The sequence below is a fragment of the Planococcus citri genome, chromosome 4, assembly GCF_950023065.1.
Source record: "Planococcus citri chromosome 4, ihPlaCitr1.1, whole genome shotgun sequence".
Lineage (NCBI taxonomy): Eukaryota > Metazoa > Arthropoda > Insecta > Hemiptera > Pseudococcidae > Planococcus > Planococcus citri.
The window spans coordinates 39,654,790-39,675,691 of NC_088680.1; the positions used below are offsets into that span (position 1 = coordinate 39,654,790).

At 34.6% G+C, this 20,902-nt stretch overlaps 3 protein-coding genes across 3 annotated transcripts; all 3 read right to left on the minus strand.

Annotated features, from left to right (window-relative positions):
• Positions 1–382: 382 nt before the first annotated feature.
• LOC135842676 (neprilysin-11-like) lies at positions 383–7,755 on the minus strand. The gene is made up of 13 exons (XM_065360245.1): positions 7,501–7,755; positions 6,669–7,040; positions 6,339–6,572; positions 4,742–4,923; positions 4,430–4,594; positions 4,150–4,355; positions 3,916–4,068; positions 2,416–2,562; positions 2,198–2,297; positions 1,898–2,066; positions 1,567–1,685; positions 1,299–1,427; positions 383–1,175 (listed from the first exon to the last, which is right to left on the minus strand). The coding sequence occupies exons 1-13, from the start codon at positions 7,586–7,588 to the stop codon at positions 780–782; spliced, it is 2,460 nt and encodes an 819-aa protein (XP_065216317.1). The 5' UTR covers positions 7,589–7,755; the 3' UTR covers positions 383–779.
• Positions 7,756–9,655: 1,900 nt separating this feature from the next.
• Positions 9,656–13,173, minus strand: LOC135842675 (uncharacterized). The gene is made up of 3 exons (XM_065360244.1): positions 10,586–13,173; positions 10,148–10,502; positions 9,656–10,043 (listed from the first exon to the last, which is right to left on the minus strand). Exons 1-3 carry the CDS (start codon positions 12,787–12,789, stop codon positions 9,723–9,725), a joined length of 2,880 nt encoding a protein of 959 aa, XP_065216316.1. The 5' UTR covers positions 12,790–13,173; the 3' UTR covers positions 9,656–9,722.
• A 41-nt stretch (positions 13,174–13,214) lies between these two features.
• LOC135842677 (venom serine carboxypeptidase-like) lies at positions 13,215–16,992 on the minus strand. The gene is made up of 2 exons (XM_065360246.1): positions 15,728–16,992; positions 13,215–13,617 (listed from the first exon to the last, which is right to left on the minus strand). The coding sequence occupies exons 1-2, from the start codon at positions 16,808–16,810 to the stop codon at positions 13,312–13,314; spliced, it is 1,389 nt and encodes a 462-aa protein (XP_065216318.1). The 5' UTR covers positions 16,811–16,992; the 3' UTR covers positions 13,215–13,311.
• Positions 16,993–20,902: the final 3,910 nt, after the last annotated feature.

Here is a 20,902-nt window from a genome sequence, read left to right on the forward strand (position 1 = left end):
TTCGATTCTTGAAGTACTTCTTGTCAATTGGTCGGACTGCAGTTTACCTCTCCAAGTCAAGATGCTCTCAAAATTCCAATTGGGTTTTCATCGCCCCTGGCTCTTGAAGTCTTATATAGCATCACATAGGTAACAAGAAGTACCTCACACATTCAATTCATCTTGAAATTCAATAAAATTCAAATCTCATTTAATTTTGTTCATACACATAGGCAGGCATTTTGAAAAAACACGTTTTTCTGTCCTTCTCAAAAAGTTATTCCAAGAGATTATACGGCAGAAATTGTCAAATGTTTCAAATTTGGGCATTAGGAACATTTTAGAAAAACTGAGTTTCATCCCTCCAAGTATATCAAACGATGAAATTATAACATACAACATATACCTACTCGAAAACAGTTTATTCAAAGAAGACGAAAAAACACGTAAAGAAGAGTGAAAAACACATTTTAAAAAATAACACAAAATAACCATTCAGTTTCAACATTGCAAACTAAGTAAACAGGAACACAGATCGAACATTGAAAACACCAGCGGAACATCTACCTAAGTATACGTATAGGTAATCCATATTTCACAATGGCGGTTGTGATTAACATAAAACCAAATCAAATAAATATGTCTTAGTAGTCATCAGCTGGCCGTTAATCGAGAGGAAATTAGTACTTACAGCATTTTTCATCACAGAAGCTTTTTTAATCTACGAGTTTTCTTAGTATCAGCTGGCTATTAATCGAGGAAATAAGTAGGTATGGCATTTCTTATCACAGAATCAGCTTTTATCGCATAAAAAGGTCGTGAATTTCATTTAATTTATCCTTTTTTGAACTCCCTTCTAACCAAAGATTACATTTCTCGTTCTGAAGGACTTCACATCCAAATTCTCGATCAAAATCCACGCTAGTTTTGGCCACTACGTTTACTTTACCATAAGCTCGAATGTTGTCTTTTTCGTTGGTTAGTAGTGCATCCGTAGAGCATGCCATACTTGCATAACTCAAAAAAAACATGGCACCATCGCTGTAATTTACAAACGAAGGCAAAACTTGGTCTTGATGATCTTTCAAGTCGGCCCGAACGTTCATGTACGCATGATATGCGATTTGAACACCATCACTTTCGTATACGATTGCTTTTTGCTTCTTTTTATTCAATTGATTAATTTCATCGGCCGTCTGTTAAAGTTAAAGTGAACCATAGGTAGTAAAGTAATCAAATTTATGATGTGGTGCCATTTACATATAAGGGTTCATGGGTGGGTATATCAACGTTAAGTATTATGTATGTAAATAATTTACCAGATTGCCATGTTTCTTTAATGAGTTTACGAAACATTCAGTTGCATTATCTCCATTCTTATCCGTGTCCATAGGAATACCCAAATAAACTGATTGTATGAGACTCATTTGCTCTGCCTGTTTGCTACCCTGTGACAGAATCAACCAAGCAATACGTTATTAAGCATTATACCCATCTTAATTTAGACAAGTACCTACTCTAAATGAAATGACGCGCTACTTGAAACAAAGTACCTAGTTCAGCAATTAGCTACGTATACCTACCTACCTTACTATCAACCGATTGAGATAATGCATGTCCGATTATCGATCCAAATCCTCCAAAATTCAAAAACTCTGATCTGTCCATCGATAAAAAAATATCTTGTAAAGCAGCGACTGACAAGTCTGTAAAAAAGAAATGTGATTGTACTTACTTATAGATAAATTACATAATAAGTTACCTATGCTTTTCTGTACAATATCTTCACACAGTCAGCAGCATCTCAAACATCGGCTGACGTTAGATTAGATATAGGCATCTTTTACAAAGGTATCTAAATGAAAATATGTACCTAAGTGCTCATATTTTGACATGCAATATCAATGAAACAACTTACAAACAGAATTTAGATCTGCATCATAGTGCATATATTTCTCTCCAAACATAAACTTGTATGCCTGTATTGGTATAGCGTGGGGTTTGAATAATCGGATGGTAGTGCCTCCGATCGCCAGTCTTTTAACATTTTTCAATGACACGCCGTAAGACACTGGATCTACATAGAACTGTAGGGTGAAAATCAAATTTATCAATAGCAGGTCTAAAATCTTCAAGAAACCGATCCAATAATGTAAATTAATAGCGGCGTGAACCATTCATGCGATAGCAAGATAACTTAATACCTATATGTACTTACGCCAATATAGAAGTTTATTATGTCATCAGCACTGTCAGTAATGGCTCTGTCCAGAGGTGTGTAATATTTTAAGGAATCTATGGTTCTGAAGTATGTATCCCTAAAATTAATCATACTTTGTGAATCTTGCTTGTACAAATGTGCCTATTTCTATGGTAAGGCCATACCTAGTCTCTGCTATAAAATAAAATGTAATCTTTTAGTCGCAGATTACTTACTTTGCCGACTCATCCAAATGTTTTGCTTCCTTTACGAGAGTTTTCAGTGAAGTTTTTGACTGGTCGATTATTTTTGCTATAAGATCCTTCTTTCTTGGATCGACATAGTTCCTAATGTATTCATAATCCATTGCTTTTTTGAATAAGCTGAAATAAAATGAAAACGTTTCAGAAATAACGACAGTTATAAGGTATATAAAAATAGTCGAGTTGTTTAGTGTGGATCGCAAAAAAGAATGTTGAAGAATTTTGATCAAATTCAGCGGAGACCTTCATTTTGAGTTGAAAGTCACCACGAAATTGTTTTAGCATTGTAGGTGCGTCTTGCGGAGAGATAACAATTGGTTTTCAAAGAGAGGACATTTACGAAAAAAATTGTGTTTTTTTTCACTCTACCCCTTACTCAAAAAATAATATAATTCCGGTACCTAGCTCGGGAAATATTTTGGAATGCAGTGGTGTCCATTTTGTGGCCATTATTGCCATTTCTGAGAATTTAGAAAAATCGCCAAAAACTTGACTAGTGTGGAAATTAATTTGGGAAGCTGTTTACAGGATTTATTCACATTTGTGCCTATTTTCATGTGGATGCCACACATTTTGTTCTCGATTTCTAGCTGCACAAATAAGTTTCAATGTTTCCAGGAGGAATTGAAAATCGCGCTGGAGGTTCTAAAATGGCAAGAAATAATGAACTCCGGTTCCAGAGAGTTACCTAATCTAAATATGTATAGGTAGTTAGGTACATTTAAAAAAAAACAACAAAAAAACAAAAAAAAAACGTTAATCGCCGAAATAGTCAGTTTTGAATTTTTAGAAATTCGCCAAAAATCTAAAAATCCATTAGGGATGTGGAAATTTTGGCTATTGGGAGTTCAACACCGTTCTTTTCCCAAAAGTTGCGGTCCCATTCAAATCCCATGAGATGTTCCCTCCTTAGTTGAAAAAGAAAACAGTCTTGAATGAAAATTTGACCAGCATGTAAATTTTTTTAGATACCTGTACCTAGGTAGAATAAATAAAATCAATCAGCGAAATCTTTTCGACATTTCACAGACTACTCTTTGAATCTGAAACAGTCAAATTTCACTGTAAAAAAGGCAACATGTCGTGACTGGGATAAACAGTGAAAAAAGTACTGCTAAAATCAGTTATTTGAAATTTTTACAGCAGACCACAGTAGTTTTTGACTGATCGATACAGTAAATTCTTCATTTTCGACTGATTCATTCAGTAAATAATTCACATTTGAGTGATAAGCAGTAAATTATTTACTGAAAATCCAATCAAAAACTACTGCTTTTAGGAAGGCAAAATGTCATCAGATCGTACTGTTAAGCAGTGAAATTTGACTGTTTCAAATTTAGAGAGATTGAAATAACTATAAGGTAGATACCGGACATGGGAAGAAATATAGGCAGCACTATTGAACTTGAAAGGTGCAGATAATTTTAGTTTCTTGGAGCAGGGGCTTTACAGATACATATTTACACGAATCACCTGACTATTTTTGAAGCACAAAACTTATTCTTGAAATACTCAATGAGTTCAGGACTTCCAGCTTGTTCTTTAAACCATTCTTCAACCCCCTTTTCTGGAGTATCCAATATATTATCTGCCAACGCGTGCCGTATCAAGTGCCTCAGAAGTAATCTGTAAACCAAACCACAATAGCAAAAAACCTAATTTGTGAATAATTAATCTCTCCATCGCATTACAAGCGTTTAAACTCACGTTTTATTATTTTCAAAGTTCATTGCCCATACGTAATGCAAGCATCCGATACATTCCACCCTGACTTTTAAATCCGAAGGAAAAATAAATGGAGCAAGCATTTTATGAATTATATCTGCCAACGTAGAACCTAGTGGAGGGCCTATTTCAGATGCTAATGCTGTAAACATAAATTCACGGAAATCCGGTTTATATCCACTGTAAGCCTGATGAATGAAAATCCGTTAAGAAATTGAAAATGATTATCCATTGTGAGTGAGTATAGGTAGGTATTACGGACTTCTGCAATCTTTTTTTCTTCAGATATGGATCCGTTGACATCTTCATATAGAAATGCAAATTCTCCTTTTTTCACTACGTTTCCTAATTCTTCGGTGTCTGCGCGTAATGATGTATTATCCAATGGCCACACGTAGAAACCGCTCGGAGGTGATGGGTTTCTTATCTACACCAAATGAAACTTTAAGTATTTTGTAGATCTGAATTTAATTGATTGAAAAAGAATATGCGCTAGGTATCTATTTTACATTGGGTACAATACTGACTAAATTCTTATGAGACCCGCTATAAAGAGGTAGGACTAGATGCTTACAAGTAAAATTGTTTGAGATTCGTTGTTTGTAGCCGCATCGATTATAAACAAAGATCTCGGAAGATATCCATGTTTAAGCGCTATATCATAAAAACTTTTTAGTAAGGAACCACTATCTGCTGACTCGTGAAGACCTCTCATTGTTAAAATCATTTTCCCCAATTGATCGGTGTCAGCGGAATCTGTCAAATATAGTTTCAAACATTACAATATGATTACCCAAGTGTTGGAACAAGGACACCTAAATGTAGATTGTTCAAGTTTACGTTTAAATCGTCGATGCAAATTTTAAGGTAGGTACTTGAGTAACTAAAAAATAATATCACTAGGGGTGAAGAAGCCTCCAAGGCTGGGGCACTTCCCTGGACCAAGAGGGTAGAAGTGCCCGCCCCAACGATTCTCCTGAAGTTCTGGAAAGGTGAGTATTGGTAGGGCGTATATATATTTAACTATAGAATTACTATATTTTGTAAGATGTGTAGTATAACTACATAATAAGATATGCATTTAGTTCTAAGTTTTATTTAGTGTTAGTTCTAATGTTTATTTGCTTAAGGTTCAGTTTATTATTATTTTTGTGTGCATCTGATTTTAAAAACCAACGTGTAAAAAATTATGATGTAATATTCCTCTAATAAACTTGCCCCACACTGCCAGCAGGTTGAGGACTGGGGAACCCAGGGGCAAAAAAGGTACAGCTTGTAGGAAACTTGATTTTCAGCAAAGAAACTATCACCACCCTTTGTCTATGTATTTTCAATTACATGGGCGCTATTCAAAGAATTTAAGAAATTAATGACAAAGGAAACCTTTAGGTGCAACTCGTCAACTCATTGAAATTTGACTTACTGAAAGAGCATGTCATCCAGGCCTTAGAGCCAAATTGTCAACTACTGAAGTTGAAAAATTGGAGAATGTGATCAACTGATTTTATATTTGGCCGAACTATTTCGACATCCTAGTCATGCATGCACATTGGCACACTTTCACAGCATCAAAACAATTAACGTCGAGTGGATTGAATTACCCAGCTGTATTGTGAGCGATATGATATTGCTGGAGAAAAGTTGACTTTTGCTGAAGGCTCCAGATCTACTGGAAAACGGTGGCAATCAGTTTGAGGATTCTTCTTCAGAAGGTAAACGAAATTTCAAGCAATTTCTTGCAAAATTGACGATTTTGATTTTTTTTTCAAGTCTGAGATTTAGGTACACTCGAATGCAAAAAGAGAAGAAAAGGTACTTCTTTTTTTTTTGTATAAAGTTACATTTCCTGCAGGATGCCAAGTTAGTAGGTAGGTAATTAAATTTCTCAACCATTTTGAAAGGTAAAAAGTAACATTTTATCTTCTTCTCATAAATGACAGAGATATGTAGGTAGTAGGTACTTATAGCTGGGTGTACTTGTGAGTGCTTAATTCATGGCGGTCCGAGCTACAGTTCGTTTCATATCCTAGGGTAAGTTTACATGTCACCCACAGTAAGATATGTACCTACTAATATAATCAGTTTCCTCGAAGTATAAAGGAATGCCTACGACGAAAATATGCGAATAAGCATGAAACAATTATCATTGGGTACTTGGCCCAATCTCTTACTATTTCCATTGCATTTCCTATACATTTGTTTCGCCAACTTCACTGGTTCAATGTCCTCTGCTGTTTCGGGTTTTCTGAGAATATCATGGTATTTTTCTTCAATGATTGCTTTCGTCAATACTGTATCAGCTTCTAATTTATCGCTTTCAGTTGATTCCATTTTGCCACATGCGAAATAGTAAAAATCATTGCAGGGCATCAACGCTCTTCTGACTTTTCGATTCAATACTGAATCTGAAGATAAATACGGAAAATTGACCAATTAAATCATTATAGAAGCAATTAAGTAAGTATGGTAGGTAAGTACTAGGTACAAGGTGCTTTACTTACCAGCATATTTGCAGGCTTCAGTTTCACATACATTTTCTGGTCCTGGTTTTGGCGACGACGGCGTAGGAAACAGTGTTGTAGAGTTTGGTGGCGGTGTTGGAGGCGGAGGACTTATTGTAGGTCCTGGTGGTGGCGTAGGACCTGGCCGTGTCGGAGGATTCGTTGTAGGACCTGGAGGTGGAGGACTTATTGTAGGCCCTGGCCGTGTCGGAGGACTTGTTGTAGGCCCTGGCCGTGTCGGAGGACTTATTGTAGGCCCTGGCCGTGTCGGAGGACTTATTGTAGGCCCTGGCCGTGTTGGAGTACTCATTGTTGGCCGTGTCGGTTTAGTTGTGGGACGGTCTGTGATTGTATTATGAGAATCTTTACTCTCTACAAACATACGAAAATGTAAACACATATTTTAAAATCCAGTTTTTCATTCAAACAATTGAGCCTGTCAGAATATTGAACTGTTAATAAACTCGGCGTTGCGATAGCAAAAATATTCATTGGGTGATCGGGCAACTATATGTAGAATTTAACAAAAATTGCAGTTTGCACGATGGATCATTGATTTTTCAAAATTTACACAGCGACCGATAGTATCAACCGGAGCTCTGGGTGATTTTTTTTGGTCAAAGATACGAGATTTGTTTCAAATTTTACAAATTGGCGTTTGGGTCGTAAAAATAAAATAAATCACCCATAGCATTAAATAATCGACGTGAAACTTGGAAAAAAGTATACCGCACCTACATATTTGCCTACAGATGCAAGTTGAGTTTAACTGTTCGATAATCAGAGTTCTAAATAAACAATAATAGAAAAATTACTATCACGTAAATCTTACCACGCCATATTATTAATCCACTGTATGAAATCGTAGTAAGAAACATCGTAACGACGGCTAAATTCAACAATAAAGCAGGAATCAACATGATGCGATTTTACTTATAAATTTCACTTAAAAACACATCAGATCCGCTTATTTTCTAACACCTTTTTAGCTTATTATTAAGTGTACCATATGATCTCGACAGAAAATGTGCGGAAAACAGAACTATTCTTTTGTATACTTGCAGGCAAAATAAACCATTAAAATTGTTTTTTTAATTATATACCCAATGCAATTCTGTGCAGTTTATAATGAACCTATATATTTTTTAATTTATTTCCTTATAGACTCATCTGAACAGGTATAGAATGCAGCCAAATTTAAACGTATAGGTAGGTAATTACGATGTACGATTAGGTGAGTGTAGTAAACCTCGGGTGTTCCTTCATTTTTCATTTCGCGTATAGCTTGTGAAATTTCCTCGAAGCATTTCTTCTGCTCCAGTCAATGGCATTGAATAAGGGTGATGACACTGATCAGTGTTCATCATGAGTTCATATTATAGATGGTGAAGTGGGGTGATTGCAATATCGCGATTTCGCTATAGTACCCCAGCTTTGTAATTATTACCTCTTTTCACCCTCTGCCTTGAGAGTGCATTCATTTTTTAATTTTAAAAATGATTCTACAGTCTACACAGATGCAGGCTGGAAGAGTATACCTAGTTAAGTAAGTACGTATGTACCTACCTATATCTATCTGTTAATATGTACCCTCCTAATTGTTTTTTCAACTTTTCAAAATGATTTATTTCAAATTTTTGATAGATGTGGAAATTCAAATGCTTCAGAAAGTAAATTGAAATTGGATAATCAGGTATTACATACCTGATGTGCCAAAAAATATCAGTTATCTACGTTTAAAAATTACCTATTAAAATCAATCTCGATCATAATGCTTTGAAAACATGATTTAGGCCGCGAAATATGAATTTTGGCCCAACAAAGAAGTTATTCGATCGGCAGAAAAATTTTGCTTTCGCAAAAAATCCCCACACGAGCCAAGTTGATCAATTGAAGACACTTTTTTGCAGGGTTGAGTAGTCGGGTATGCACCAGGAAATTTTTTACAAATTACATTATTCGCACTGAATTTCACTAACTTACCGTTAAAAAGCTGAAATTTCATTTTTTTAAAATTTCAACTGTAAAGGTGCTCCTATAGGAGCGATATGAGTCCTCAAAAAGGACCTAAGGATGATAGGTATTTCAGATTCTGAGTCGATAGGAGCCATTACCGTCAAAATCTAAGACAACTTTTAGGATTCTACTGACCAGTAGAAAATGCGCGAATCGCCTATTTTTGGGCGAATTCGTGCTTCGAAGATATTACGTTCTAAAATGATTAACGCATCAATAATGGGAAATATATTATTTCAGAAACCGGTGGAATATTTTGGAAATCAGTTGAAATTTTGGTAACATAAAAAAAATGGAAAATTCAAAATCTTGCATCAGTTGTAGGGCATTACAAAAAATGTTTTGAATAGGTCTGCTGCTGCTTCTGCAATCAAAAAGTTGAAGAAAACCAATCAGTAGACAATGTTTAAAATCAGACGGAACTAATCGGAAGAGCATGCAAGAATGCACCATCTGCCAAAATTTCTTGTAGGTACTAAAGGGATTTTTTTTTTAATTTTTGGCGATTTTTTTACAATCCAAATTATGCACCAAGAATAAATGAAAATTTTCATTTTTTTACATTTTCGTTACAAATTTGATTTTTAAGAATTCACCAAAAATCTAAAAATGCATTCCAGCACCTGAAATTTTGGCTGGTGATGTATTTTTGCATGCTTTTCAGATTCAGTTCAAAAATTTTTGTTGTTGGTTGAAACACCTCTCTCGTCAGTTTGAGCTGTATAGGTGGTCAAATTTTGTGAAGTTGTATCCTTAATTCAACCTTGCTTAACTTAATTTCATTAGTTCATTAATAAATTCAAGTTTTTGCAGATATACAAGTATCAACAATAGGTAATAAAAATGTACAAAATGGAAGACATTTTTTACTAAAACTACCAACTACACAAAACATGAAAAACAAAATTATAGTTCATTAAATGCAAATTTCTTAACATAATTTGATGATCAATTTATAATATCCTGTACACTGATTCAAAAAAAAAAAAAAAAAAAAAAAAAAAAAAAAAAAAAAAAACTCAATATCTGTGTGTTAAGCTACAAGTTTTCATGCCACTCATCATCGTTATCACCGTATCTTTGAAATTTACCTTCAACGAACCACTTCAATAAATAGAATAAATCTTCCGAATTCGTTGCTCCCACAGAATGTCCTGCATTTCTTACCATTACATGAGTTAAATTTTGATAATTTCTATAATATCCTTTTGGGCACGAATTTCTGTCTTTTGTGGGACACCACTTCACCATTCCAGTCATGAAAAATTCATCAACCGACTCCCATTCCAATTCGGATAATGCCTTTGATGTCAGCATGTAGGGTGCCATCAAATCAAACTGACCATTGTAATACAGTATCTGGACACAAATAAATGAGATACAGGATTATTGATTAATTTTTTTCAAGCTTGAGGAAGCAACATTTATGTATAAGTATGTAGGATGAGTGAATAGGTATTTACTTTGTAGTGAGATAATAATCCAGGTATGAGTAGGTTATCCATTGGAGGCATAATTTCTTCGGTTAGCACATCAGACTTTATTTCAAAATTCATTTTATCGAGGCAAATCATCTTCTTAAATTGTGCAGATCTTACTACATTTTGCATATCACTATATGGATCGTCCCTCAAGAACCTCACGTCTTTGTAGATTTCATATCCAGCTTCAGAAATAAGACAATACACATGAAAATTCAAAAAGTCAATGGCATCACGGTATTTGCCAGCTCGTATAAGTTCTTGGGCATGGTACTGGTTTGGTATCATATTTTTGTGGTTTACTTCATCAATGATGCCATTTGCTAGAAGAAAATCACTGTGGAAAAAATGCAAGTGGGTAATTAATCACTTCAAAATTGAGACATGTCAGATATTTTATTGATTAAAATTTCACTTTACTTGTAATTAACCATTGTAGTAGAATCCATATAAGGCCCACCAATTATTAAACCCTTGAGATTCATTCGTCTAGTGCAGAAACCAATTTCATTTCTGGTATGGATAGTATGAGCAATCACAGGTATAAACTTGGCACCAGCGTAAGATCCAGCCAAATATAAATCATTGGGTAGCATCTCATACCATATTCTGAAGAACTGGGATAATGCTTCATAAATGTTGTTGGCTATGTTGACATAGCTATGTGTAGAAGCTGAATTTTCATTAGCTGAGCTGAAACCACATCCAACGCAATGATCTAAATACAACACACTGTACTCTTTGGTCCATGAAAATTGTCTCAACTTCATATTGACACCCTCCATTGTATGTTCTAGGTAATACGGTCCATGTTCTTGGAATAATCCGTGCAGAGAACTATGACCTGGTTCTCCTTGAAGCCAAACAATCAAAGGGATATTCTTCCATTTACGATTGCAAAAGAACCAGAAGAACAATCTCACATTATTTCGCTGATCAGTCTTGAAAAACCCTGCATAGCTGTGAAGATTTCCTAAAGATGAAAGGATCTTTGTGCGACGGCGACTGGCTCTTGGCAGTTTTGGATCAACAATTAATTTGAGAGGGTTACAAGATGGTCTTGTTGAGGAATTTGGGTAGGTAGTGCTATGTATGGATGGGTATGAATGTGATTTAGGTGATCCACAGACATGGATCTGGGATTTGGTGACACTGAGTGGGTCATATGTTGTGGTTACAGATGATCTCAAGAAATACTGGCGTGAGGATTTGACAGTAGGAAATGCTGAACCAAGTGAGAAATCATTAGTAATTGAAGATGGTGTGTTGTAGGTGATTTCAGAACTTTCAGATGTGTTGGATCCTCTTAAGGCAAAATCATGAAGTGATTCAAGTTCACTGGATAAAGAAGGACTGGGTGTTAGTTGAAGTGGCTTGTAACTGGACGAGGGTTTACTCTTGGAATATGTTGCTGAAGTGCTGGATTTTGGGAAGGCATCCTTTATGTTTGGAGGAAGTACATGAATTTCTTGAAGGAAACCTCTGATTGTTTCTTTAGCTTTAATTGTATCATTCACCCGGAAGTTATTTTCAAGAGATGTAAGATGATTTCCATCTTTGATTGTGTCATTAAGATGATTTATATCTGTGATTGTGTAATTCATCCCAAGAATAGTTTCATCCAATGTCAGATTATTTTTTCCAACAGAATCAGAGTTAGACTGGAATTCTGATGAAAATTCGTCAATCATTTGAATCTGTGAATGAGGCACGCTGATGAGAGAAGAGCTTGAATTCTGAGTGGTCTCATCATTTTTTCTAAATGAGCATTTTACACAGGGACGATTGAAAATGACTTTGGTTGCCATTATAGGAGACATAATGTCATAATCACTGCCAAAGTTAGGACTTACTACTTCAGTGCCTTCATTTCCATCATTACTTCCATCTATCCCAGATGTCTCTAAGGAATCCAATGCATTTAATTCCAGATCACCATAATTAAGATCAGGTCCCATGGGAGTATTTGAATTCATAATGAATCCTTTTGTATTCAAAACTGATGGCAGTTCAGTTGAACTTTGGTCTGTCCAATTTGAAGATATCATGCTTAGTTCTGTTGCTGATGATGCAATCAATTCTGTGGTTTGTGCCTCAAGAAAGAACATAGATGATGATGTGATGTTTTCATCTAGAAAACTGACATTCTCTAGATCAGTTGTAGGACTTGCCACTTTAGAAGGCGGGATATCATTTTCCATTGTGGTGCACAAAGCTGAAGAACATTCTTGATCCGAGTTTGATTGATCAGGTAAAGTAGTATCTATTGGTAGAATTTCTGTAATTGAAGATGAAGGTGTTGTGGATTCAGGTGCAGGTTCCTGACGGACACTGATAGATGTTGATGACCTTTCATCATCCATCAGCAATAGGTTCTGTTCTACTTCTGGTCTATTAAGAGATTCCAAATGGTCACAGAAGTCTCGCTTTATTTGAACTTGATCCTGTGAAGTCAACTGTGCACTCGTGTTAGATTCTTTGATTATATTGCAAATTTCCAGCTGCATTTCTTTGTCTAGCAAGTAAAAGTCACCAATAATCGAATTATTATCTTTTTTCATATTAATCGCACTGCTACGCGAACACAACATGCTTATTATTAACGACACCCACAACACTTCCATTTTCACTCAATGTTCCTCTAAAGAGAGATAAACACTGAATGGATGATTTGCCAGAGTTCTTTTTTATTTATAAATGAAAATTTTGTAAAGTATCCCCCCTTTTCTATTAGGTAAGCTTTCACCATATGGAAACAAATTCACTAAATAAATAGGCTTGTGACGAAATGTAATGTTTTGTTAACCTAGAAAAAGGTGATAGGCATGGAAAAATAAAGCAGGTGCTGTGTGCATAACAACCTTGCTTTTCCTTACAAGGTAAGGTACCTAATTATGCAACTAAAAAATTTTGGTACATGGGTTTCAATGACTGCAAAAGTGAGAAGGTAGTGACTATTCATAATTTAGGTTGAAATTTGGTAAGTACATATAATATAAAAAATGATAAGATAAGTATTTTTCATTTTCAAACTTTGAAATCAGCTTACTAAAAATGGCTCGTAAAAAATACTTACAAATAAAACAATGTCAGTCTATTTACACTTATTATTTTACAGCATGATTTTTTAGAATATAAATTCAAGTTCACACATCCTTATCTGCTCTTTTAAAACGTTTAGGGTCACTACCATCATCATTAACAAACCTCTTCACCATCTCGAATAAATATTCCGGCTGTGAAGCACCAACCATATGTCCTGCATTTCGAATTAAAACATGAGTCAAACTGCGATATGTTTTCCAATACCCGACCAAGGTCCCATTCATCATCCAAGCATTGTGTCTGGATGAATAAAATCCAGTAACGCCTTTCCATCCCAAATAATCCAAAAAATTTGCTGTATGTATGTAAGGCACAAGCATATCAAACTGACCAGTGTAGAAGAGCACCTGAAACAGAAATCGATACCTTTATTTAATGGCCATGATTTCAGCTTTGCAAAGTGGTATCTTTAAGGTTGTTCAAATTAAATTTCAAGTAGTTGAATTTGTAACATCAAAGATGCTGGAATTTTACTTGTGGTCTTTAATTAAAAGCATTAACCTTCGCAGGTATCTTCTCGTCTTCTCAAATATCGCCGTTTGCGAGTGATTTAATTTGTTTGTCCACAGTTTTAAATTTCTTGCTTGATACCATCATAAATATCTAGGTATGTACCTACCTTTTTCTTTTTTTTTTGAAAAAATGGTAGCTTTACCTATTAAGTAAAATGATCTCTCTTTGTTGGAGATTTTTCACTGTGTTTGTGCTGTTTGCTCTATTTGTAGTTGTTCACAGATCTCTTTTTAGGAGTTGAAATAGGTAACGAGACACGCGTTGTAAAGAGGGCGATAAACTCTTAAAACTGAAACGAAGCTTCTCGTTGTGATTCCTGGTGTAGTTTAGAGATAGCGTTAGAGTGTTGGAGAAGAGTTGATAGATGGGAATTGGATTGGAGGGTGGAAACAGAATTTGTAAACATTTTTCAATTATTGTATCTAGGTAGGTAGTTAGGAACCTATCTTTTTTTTGAGAAAATCTTTCAATGAAAACAATTTTGTGATTTTTGACTGAAAATCTCTTTGAAAAAACAATCCTTAATGTTTGTTTCTCTTTGCCCTTTTCGTAAAGTTTTTAGTTTTTTTTGATGAATTTTTTTTTTGATTTTTGATGAAAAAATTAGATCAGTAAAAATTTTTAAGTGTCACAAAAATTTAAAAAAAAAGAAAAAAAGAGAACTGCAAAGACACAGGATTGTTAAAGCGTTAAATTTAGGACGTTTCATTTTTGAGATATTTTGAGATGACGAAGTAGAAATGTTCCATTTACATTAGATCGATTGTTCGTCATGAAGGAATTGATTTTTATTCAATTACTTTTCATCATGAAATACGAGTATCAATTTTTGATAAAAACCAAGAGCCTGACGAAAAAAATAAAATTAAGGGAGAACTTTATCTCCTAGATAATGATTTGTATGATATAATGGAAATTTTATGCATTGGAATAAGTCATAATTCGAATATTTATACCTAGGTATTTTTTTCATTCTCCTACTTTTTGATCACAATTGATGTTTTATAATTCAAACTTGTCTGTTATCTTTTTGTTTCACCTGTCTATTAATAAAATTCTCATGGGCCTTCTTTTCGTCCAATTTTTCGTACTTTGCCCCTTTACTTTTCAATTGCGAAATTTTGATCAGGTTTGCAAGGTTTTAAAACTTGACTCGTCGATTCTTTTCAATTTTTCCAAAATATTTTCCTCATATCCCTCCCCCATCTGTATTCATCCATCAACCAATACAGTTTGAGGTACATTTCCCTTCGTGTGAAAACCGCTTAATTTTCTGAAAAACCACAGGCCACGTTTTTGAGTACACTTTAAATGCGACATATAATCAAACCAAAAACACGTTCGTATCAAATAAACGTACAAATGGTAAAATGGGGGAAAAAAGCGGGTTAATCGTTTTCGCGAGTAATTCTTTTTTTTTTTCATAAAAAGTCAATCAAATGCCGGCGTTTAACGGTCATTATTGTTTGAAACTATTCGCAAAGACGCCGAAAAAGGCCAAAAATAGGCGGCTTTTACGATTTCGAATGTTTTTACGACACGATACTGTAGGATGAAATTTTAGTATAATTTTAACACCCTTTTTCGCGTGCAGCTTGCGAGTATATAGATAACTTATATAAATGTAGATGGAAATTTTCTAACAGGGGGTGAATTTTATTTCGAGTGAGAATGGCGTGTTTTAATTCAAATTTGAACAAATTCTGAGTTGTAAATTTTTTTATAGCCAAGGTTGATGAAAAATAAATCACCTTGAGTTGGTTGTTTTAGAATTATGCAAAATGTACAATCATCTCGATTTTTAATGTATTTTATGATGACATTATACTGCCAAGTGCATAGGCAAAGAATGAAGGTTTCCAGGCTATAGGTATGCGTCAATTGTTCAAGGTCATTAGAACGATAAATAAATAAGCAGTTATAATTACTCGAGTATAAAATTACCTTGTATTGATTCAAGACCTCTGCCAAGATCGAGATCGTCGGTTTGAAAACTTCGCCTATGAAGTACGCGCAGTTATGAGGAACGTTGAAAGTTCGATTGCCAACTTGAAGAAGTTGTCGTATTTGCTTAGAAGTGGCCACCTGAGGGACGAGGCTGTTCCAAAATGCGTTTGTATCACGTACATCGTACATACTATTGTAACCAGCTTCTCTGATAGCGGAGTAGTAATGTTTATTCCATAGCGATATGGCTCGATTATAGTCACCAGTCAAGATACTCGATTCGATGGATGGTAATTTGGTGTACATGTCGTCGTATACTTTTAAAGGAAGTATTCCTATTCGGAATAGATTCTCTCGGTATTCGGCAAGTTGCCTAGAGTCCATGAAACCATTACCGATAAGTAATCCTTTGAAGTTGAGCTGTACAGGTGTCATAGGATTGGAATTATGAATACCGTGAGCGACGACGAACATGTACTGGCCACTCATTGATTCTCCACTCAGATACAGATCATTTTTGACTAAATTTCGATACGTGGAGAAGAACATGTGTAAAGCTCTTACGAGATTTTTGGCTACAGCTTCTAAGCTTAAAGAGTATCCTTTCGGGTGACCAGAATAACTGTATCCGCAACTGGTGCATAAATCCAAATACAACACGTTGAATTCCTTAGTCCAGCGATGTTCCCTTTTCACGATTGCCTTGCTGAGTGGATCGATGGCATAAGGACCATGCTCATCGAATAATCCGTGTAAACAGGACGTGTTGGGTTGTCCTTGTAGCCAAACTATTACAGGATCCGAGCTCGAATTTCGTTCGCTTGGGAAAAACCACCAAAATAAATTAGATCCGTAACGTTTATTAACGAGGAATTTTCCTGTACTGCTGTTAATATCGAGATATTTGACTGAGTACTTGGTTACTCCTGGAGGTGCATTGGGATCTGGACCAGTTGTAAATCTGGAAAAATCTCCTGAGGTGTCATTTCGTACATATTTCACGATTACTATAGGATTTATACGTATTACGATACTCGAACATGATTGAATACCGAGTAATATCACGAGCCAGAGCATCATTGTTACGGAAAATGTGAAAGAACGACATCACACGCGGATAATACGATACATCGATCGATCAATCACAATACTCGTTTAGTTTTGTATAAAATAATAAAGTGGCTTGACTTTAATGCCATGTGCCTAGAAATCACGAATGACGGGAGAAGACGGCTGCATGGATCAATTGTCATATGGAATGAGCGGACGAAATTTACAAATATGCAATAAAAATTGTACCTATTTTTTTTTTGTTTACTGGAGCTGGGAAAATATCCAAACATGTTCTCGTTTCGGTTGGCAGAGTGCTTGATGCTTGTTTTTTTCCTCGATTGTTTTTATTCCAAATGATTGGATTTTTGGGATTGGTAAGTTCAAAGTGACCTAAATTGATCGATCTTTAACGATTCTAATTTCCGATTATGAACGACTGGGAAAAGACTCTCTAGGTAATGTCTTGTTCACTCAGTTATTCATTTCTCTTATTTTTTTCTACAAAAGCACAGAATACCATGAGGTATGTACCTACCTCAGAAATAATTTCAGCAGCCCAATCGAAAAATTGAGGGCTCTACAAGGGGTTGATTTTCATAAAAACTTTTAAAATTGCATCAGTTACTAATGAGAAAATCCAGAGCTGTCGAGAACCAAAAACAAAAGGCTCAAAGGGGCAATTATTTCTGGCGCCAAATTTTTTGGTGGCCTCTGCAATGGAAGAAGAGCTTTTGATAAAATGAATTAATATCCATAGGTACATAGATAGGCATGTAAAACTTTCAATGCTCACTAAGAAATTGTTACCTTTGTCCATTTTTGAAAAAATGAATACCTAGGTAGGATTTTATTTTTAAATCCAGAAACTAACAATAAAAAAAAGAATTGATTGGAAAAATTTGGGAATTTTCAACAATTTTGTGACAACGTCTTTTTAAAATTATTTTTCAAGAACGTGCAGGTATCTATTTCTTGAAAGATCAGTTGATTGAACATAAATGTATAGCCTACGATTAAGAGACTTGGCTCTGATGTGAAAAATCACCCAAGCATCTGCATTTTTAATCAAGTTTTCATTGGAGCATTGAAATTTATATTTTTGACACGAGTTTTCTTTCATCACAAAAAAGTGAAAAAATGAAAATCCGAAAGTTTCATATTTGGTAGGAACGTAACATTTTTCGAAACTTAATTTTATTTTTGAGCAATAATCTCGCAAAAGTTGTGAACAAATTTTCATATTTTTCTTAAAAATTGGTAGAAATTCAATTCTTCAAAAAAAATGTTGGAAAACTCGACCAAAAAATTCATGATTTTAAAATTATTTTTCTAAGGAGAGGAAGAGGAGAAAGAAAAGGAGAGGAAAACTGATTAGGTTATTCGGCATGGATTCACTTTATTGCTGGCTCTGAAAATGTTGTTTCTGGTTATATTTTTCAAGTTTATCACATTTTGAGGTTCTATTCCAATACATAGGTATTGTTTGAGGGGGGGGGGAATACCTATTTTTTGAGGTTTCAAACTTTTCAAAAAAATTACGTACCTACTCAAAATTCCAAAAAAACGTTATTGAACGACTTGGTCTTGTGCCCTGGGAAACTTTTAGCTTGGCAATACTGATTTTCTAACGATCGACACATTTGATGGGTGATAGAGAGAGAGAGAAAGTGCACTTTTGATGCGTCAGTTTTTCAACAAAAAAAAAAGACTTAAAATCAACCTCTAATTTTTTATTTTTTGGGGTGAAATTTTGTAGAACTTTCAATTTTAAAAAAATTTGCAAAAAACTTCAGAATCGGTAGATAAAATATGTTTTAAAATCGTTTTCAATCAATGGTAGGGCGGGGGAATCTCAAATAAAGTACATGCCTTTCAGCTTTGTGGATAAATTTCGAAAAATTTTAATTTTTCAACATTTTTGGACAAAATTTAAGATTTTTAAAAGAATTGACAAAAAATTGAAAATGCACTTTGGCTCGTGAAATTTTGAATGGTGTATTTTTTCAAACTCTTTTGATTTAGCTTGTATGAGTTGAAAATTTTTCTGTCAATTGGGATGCCTTTACTTTTTATCAGACTATATTAATAATAAGTGCCAATGTGCCATAAATGGCCAAGTGGAAAAAAAGTAATGAAGTTCAAAATTTATTGAAACAAATAAAAGTTAAGTAGGTATTTTTATAATCACGCGATCATTCTTCTGATCGTCATCGATTTCCGCTGTTGCATTCTTTTGCTCCGATTATGTTTCATAAGTAAAATTTAATACACCAAGTCGATGATAAAATGGGTACTTGACTAATCAAAAACCAAACCCACATAGGTACCATATTTTTTCCTATTTACTCACACAATGGCAATGACAACAGAATATGCTTATTAAAATACCTAAGCATATCATTTCGAATAAACGAGCCTTGTAGATTTTATTGGACACATGGAAAAAATAAGCTGAAACGTACATACATATATTCGAGGCTTCATTCATGGGTATTCTTTCAAGCAGGCGGATGGAAAACGAGATACCTACCTACAAGTAAAATTAATTTAAAGTACCTAAAAGTAAGCATGCAGCATTGCAAAGGTTCTTGTCTTCTTGTTGACATGAAAAAAAGAACTTCTGGTGTAAATTGTGTCAAGAATTCTGTAAAGGTAGGGTAGAGGTATGGTATTCAACATTATTTGTCTCGTTGAGATTCGCATTGTTGTATCTTCGAAACAGACGAATCGAGACAGTTGGCAAAGTTGTGTTTAAAATTCAAAGTACCTACCTATTTTCAAATTCTCTCTCCCTCTTTTTTCTTGCCAAATTGTAACTTTTTTTTTATATCTTGACACCTGCTCTCAAATTATTTTTTGTATGAAAAAAAAAAGTCAATGAAACTTTCGTCAGATGAACATGCTTATTGTCTGTTTTGCCAAATAAAATACTCATTTTTTTAAAAGTCCCTCTTTGGATTTCCAAAATCCTACCAAACATTTCCCCCCAGTTCACTCTCCAATTGCTAATTTCAAAAACACATCATCTAGTCATTTCATAAATCCGATGGAGTTCCAAAAAAAAAAAAAAGGCCAATTGTTCATTTTCAAATGTTTGTTCTCTTTTTCCTCACAAATTTTAAACACAGTTAAAAAATCCTACTAGAGGTGATTGGCTTAAATTTAATGTTGATGAGCATCGTAGAAATAAAATGAACAGTAAATTTTCAAGAGACTGCCTATTTTGATCGAAATATCGAGCGGGTGGGGTTAAGAAAATTCCCATTTCTATAAAAATTAGCGATACTTACCTAAGTATAATTTTTGGTTTTCGAAAATTTGCCAAAAATCCATTCGAGTGGCTGATTTTTGAAACAACTACAATAAATGGAAGAATGTGATGCGTTTTTATGCAACATTTTCGAATTTTTGAAAAGCTTTATCACAGTTGAAATCATTTTGTAAATCAAATCTGTTTTTCCATAGTGAAAAGCTTTTGTTCCAAAATACGAAGGTCTTTTTGACGAAAGCCTTTTGATCAAAGCCATTCACGAGACACATAGGTACCTACCATATACATTTTGAGGGGTTTATTTTGTTAAAGGTTGTATATGCGGTTGAAAAGGTCGTACGAGGTTAAGCTTCAATGGTACCTACTACACATAATTTCAATAAATATCTATCCAAAATAACTGCATCGTATTCATGCGTTAATCGTTACGTAATTTACGAATATATGAAAACGATTTTATTCTTCAACTACGATATTATAGTATTTCGCGCGCTTCACAATGAATTACTTTTCATATAGCTCGTACCAAGTTTTTGATTGCGTTTTGCCCTCAACCTCGCCCTTGTCGCTGTTGATGCCGCGCCACGTCGCCGTCATTTAATGGCGTTTAAGCGTGAGAGAGAGAAAGAAAGCCCTATATCGTGTAAAATTACACAATTCAACGTAGTTGCTATACAATATACAAGTATACACCAATTGCAAAATACCATACAGCTCTGCCGTTTTAACACACAGTCATTAAATCATTAAACACACCGAGTTATGATTATGACTTCACTTATAAGGCGATTTTTCGCTGTGTGTACTTGATTTGCACGCTGAGTGTAATGTGCATAGTTTGTACAGAA

What these genes read in the sequence shown, in the direction of transcription:
- LOC135842675 (XM_065360244.1), bottom strand. Translation starts at nt 12,789, where the DNA reads ATGGAAGTGTTGTGGGTGTCGTTAATAATAAGCATGTTGTGTTCGCGT. An exon ending in ACTACAATGGTTAATTACAA is followed by an intron (nt 10,503 to 10,585) that starts GTAAAGTGAAAT and finishes TTTTTTCCACAG; the next exon opens with TGATTTTCTTCTAGCAAATG. An exon ending in GATTATTATCTCACTACAAA is followed by an intron (nt 10,044 to 10,147) that starts GTAAATACCTAT and finishes ATTTGTGTCCAG; the next exon opens with ATACTGTATTACAATGGTCA.
- LOC135842676 (XM_065360245.1), bottom strand. Translation starts at nt 7,588, where the DNA reads ATGTTGATTCCTGCTTTATTGTTGAATTTAGCCGTCGTTACGATGTTT. An exon ending in TGTGCTTCAAAAATAGTCAG is followed by an intron (nt 2,563 to 3,915) that starts GTGATTCGTGTA and finishes ATTTTATTTCAG; the next exon opens with CTTATTCAAAAAAGCAATGG. An exon ending in CATTTGGATGAGTCGGCAAA is followed by an intron (nt 2,298 to 2,415) that starts GTAAGTAATCTG and finishes GATTAATTTTAG; the next exon opens with GGATACATACTTCAGAACCA.
- LOC135842677 (XM_065360246.1), bottom strand. Translation starts at nt 16,810, where the DNA reads ATGATGCTCTGGCTCGTGATATTACTCGGTATTCAATCATGTTCGAGT. An exon ending in AGGTCTTGAATCAATACAAG is followed by an intron (nt 13,618 to 15,727) that starts GTAATTTTATAC and finishes TTTCTGTTTCAG; the next exon opens with GTGCTCTTCTACACTGGTCA.